General features: G+C 49.5%; 1 protein-coding gene across 1 annotated transcript; it reads right to left on the bottom strand.

The window, feature by feature from the left end:
* Positions 1–640: 640 nt before the first annotated feature.
* Positions 641–2,743, bottom strand: LOC119346524 (receptor-like protein 46). Its single transcript, XM_037615857.1, has one exon. The coding sequence runs from the start codon at positions 2,741–2,743 to the stop codon at positions 641–643; it is 2,103 nt and encodes a 700-aa protein (XP_037471754.1).
* Between the last annotated feature and the right edge of the window lie 211 nt (positions 2,744–2,954).

Below are 2,954 nucleotides of genomic sequence, written 5' to 3'. Positions count from 1 at the left end.
GACAAGATCCACACCGCCAATGGAGCAGGTAGGCACATCTCTCATATTGGTCAAGCATCTCTTCTCACTAGTCATGCAAATAGGAGTCTTCAGCTTCGCAATGTTCTTAGAGATCCTTCTGTGACGCGTAATCTTCTTTCAGTTCCTAAACTCACATGTGATAATAACGTGCTTTGTGAATTTCATCCTTTTGATCTTTTTATTAAGGATTGGGGCACAAGGGACATTCTTCTTAGTGGGCGGTTGTGCCAGGGCCTCTATTGTCTGGAGCATCCTAGTGTCGCTCACGTTTTTAGTGGAGTTCAGGTATCTCCGTCACAGTGGCATGCTCGTCTTGGTCACCTGGCCACACCTATCGTCTGTCATGTATTGCGTCGTAGAAGAGATAGATAGAATAGTGAAGTAGAACCAGAAACTGTGTTGCGATCCTCCGCGTGCATGCATGGCATGGCGCCATGGCCGGATCGATCTATCTTTGTATAGGCAAAAATGTAATCAAATCAATTTGAGTAGAAAAATGGGAGTTAGATGCATTGCGACCAAATTTACCAAACGATTCGATGCTATTAATTGGTATAACATTGTACATTCGCCAACAAAAAATGAAAGAGGTACAGCATTGCAGATAGCACAGCTAATGTCACAACTTTTTCATAATTTTACATTGCATGCCATCAACAAAGGAAAGAAAACGACATCTCCTGGACTTAACTGTAAAGAGCATCCCAAACCACAACCAGAGTCCAGACACAATCCCAGCAATCACACAGTAGTACATCCAGTGGTCCTCCTCTTCACCATTTCTCTCATCTGGTGCAAGCGAAGTATTATCACACGAAATGTCGAGAGGAAACCCACATAGCCCAGAATTGTTGGAGTAAATCGATGGGTCGGTCAGGGTCCGAAGCTGACCCCCAATGGGTATCTTGCCTGACAAAAGATTGTTCGAGACATTCAACATGGTGAGCCACGATAATTGTGTGATGCTTCGAGGAATGGTTCCAATAAGTTGATTAGATGATAGATCGAGGGACTCAAGAAAAGAGAGGCTACCAATGCCTTGGGGAATGCGGCACAATAGATGGTTTCTTGATAGGTTTATGAACAGAAGGCCCTGAAGATTGGTTAACTCTTCGGGGATGCATTGTGATAGCAAATTGTCTGATAAATCAATACCAGCTAATAATCCGATTGTGCCTCTGAAAATCTGATCCTGGCCCTTCCAGATTATGCCAAGTCTGTCATCATATTTATGCCACAACAATTCAATTATTGCGGAAACATTTTTTGGGTGCCTCATGGAGGTTAAGTTGCCGAAGCCTAAAGGAATCGAGCCAGTCAATCTATTGTTGGACATGTCGAGCAACTGAAGTTGTGAAAGCTGTGATAAACCTGGAGGAATTTCTCCAGTGAAGTTGTTTGATCTGAGACTAAGGATTCTAAGCATTGGAACCTGACTCCCAATCCATGGAGGGATAACACCAAAGAACATGTTATTCCCTAGATCCAGAGTGGTTAGGGAGTTGCAACCCTCTAGGACCGGCGGGAAAGCACCAACAAAGCCATTTCCGGCGAGATAAAGTGACGTAAGGGAGCAGTTGTAGCTTGCCACAGCCGCGGGAATTTTACCTGAGAAGGAGTTGTTGGATAGATCCATGAAACGCAGAGCCTTCAGGTTCCACCAGCAGTTTGGGAGCTTCCCCATGAGCCGGTTATTAGATAGGTCCATGTACCGCAGATAGTTGAGGTTGCACCAGCAGTCCGGGAGCTCCCCGTCGAGCAGATTGTTGGACAAATCTAGAGTTAAAATGAAGACGATCCTGCAGAGCTGATGTGGGATGTTACCTACGAGGCTATTATTGTAGAGAAGGACGATGAAGAGCCTGGGCATGTGACCGAGTTGCGGCGGAATGGAGCTGTTGAACCTATTGCTGCTGATGTCGAGGGCGACCAGCGAGTGGCAACCATCCAAGAGTGGGAAAGCTCCAACAAAAGCATTTCTGGCGAGATATAGTGAGATGAGAGAGCAGTTGTGGCTTGCGGTAGCTGCCGGGAATTCACCTGAGAAAGAGTTATCAGACAGGTCCATGTACTGTAGAGCCTCCAGGTTGCCCAAGCAGTTCGGGAACTCCCCGGTGAGCAGGTTTCCGGACAGGTCCATGTCTTGCAGAGACTTGAGGTTGCACCAGCAGTTGGGAAGCTCTCCGCTGAGCTGGTTGTCAAAAATTTGCAGTGACCTTATGGAGATGAGCCTGCAGAGCTGGCGCGGGATATTGCCGACGAGCCTGTTTCTACCGAGCTCGAGGGAGAGGAGGTTGGGCATGTCACCGAGCTGCGGCGGGATGGTGCTATTGAAGCCGTTATTGTTGAGGTTGAGTGATTTGAGGGAGCGCAGCTGCGAGATGCTGGCCGGGATGGCGCCGCCAAGGTCGTTGATGCTGAGGTCCAGATGGGTGAGCGCCGGGAACGCCACGGTGTCGAGCGTATCAAGCCGGCCCGATAGACCGAGTCTATATAGTCCTAGACCCACCACGACGCTTTTGTTGTCGCAGTACACCCGATGCCAGTCACATACGGGTGTGGCCCGGGTCCAGCTGGAGAGCGCGGCTGCGTCGATGAGGCTTGCCTTCCATGCCAGAAGGGCATCGGCCTCTGAGGGCAGCACCGCAACAGTCGTTGCCGGGATGGCGGCTGCCAGCAAGAAGAGTGCGGCCGCGCCGGCGAGGTGAGCTAGTCTTGTCATGTCCCCGGACGGACCCGGAGAGAGATGCTTGTGTGTAGGGAAAAGTCAAGACCGCGGGAGATCACACACTGGACCGCACAATATACTTATAATGAATATGCATTGGCAGGCGCATCCAACGTCGAGCGTACACTCTTTAGTTAATCTGGCTTACGCCAGCGTCCTTACCCTCGTCGTCTGTATGACTGTATCCATATGCCGGCCGGCAGAC

The sequence above is a fragment of the Triticum dicoccoides genome, unplaced genomic scaffold, assembly GCF_002162155.2.
Source record: "Triticum dicoccoides isolate Atlit2015 ecotype Zavitan unplaced genomic scaffold, WEW_v2.0 scaffold42672, whole genome shotgun sequence".
NCBI classification, from domain to species: domain Eukaryota; kingdom Viridiplantae; phylum Streptophyta; class Magnoliopsida; order Poales; family Poaceae; genus Triticum; species Triticum dicoccoides.
The sequence above is the reverse complement of the archived record's forward strand: the minus strand, read 5'-3'. Positions and strand labels throughout refer to the sequence as shown.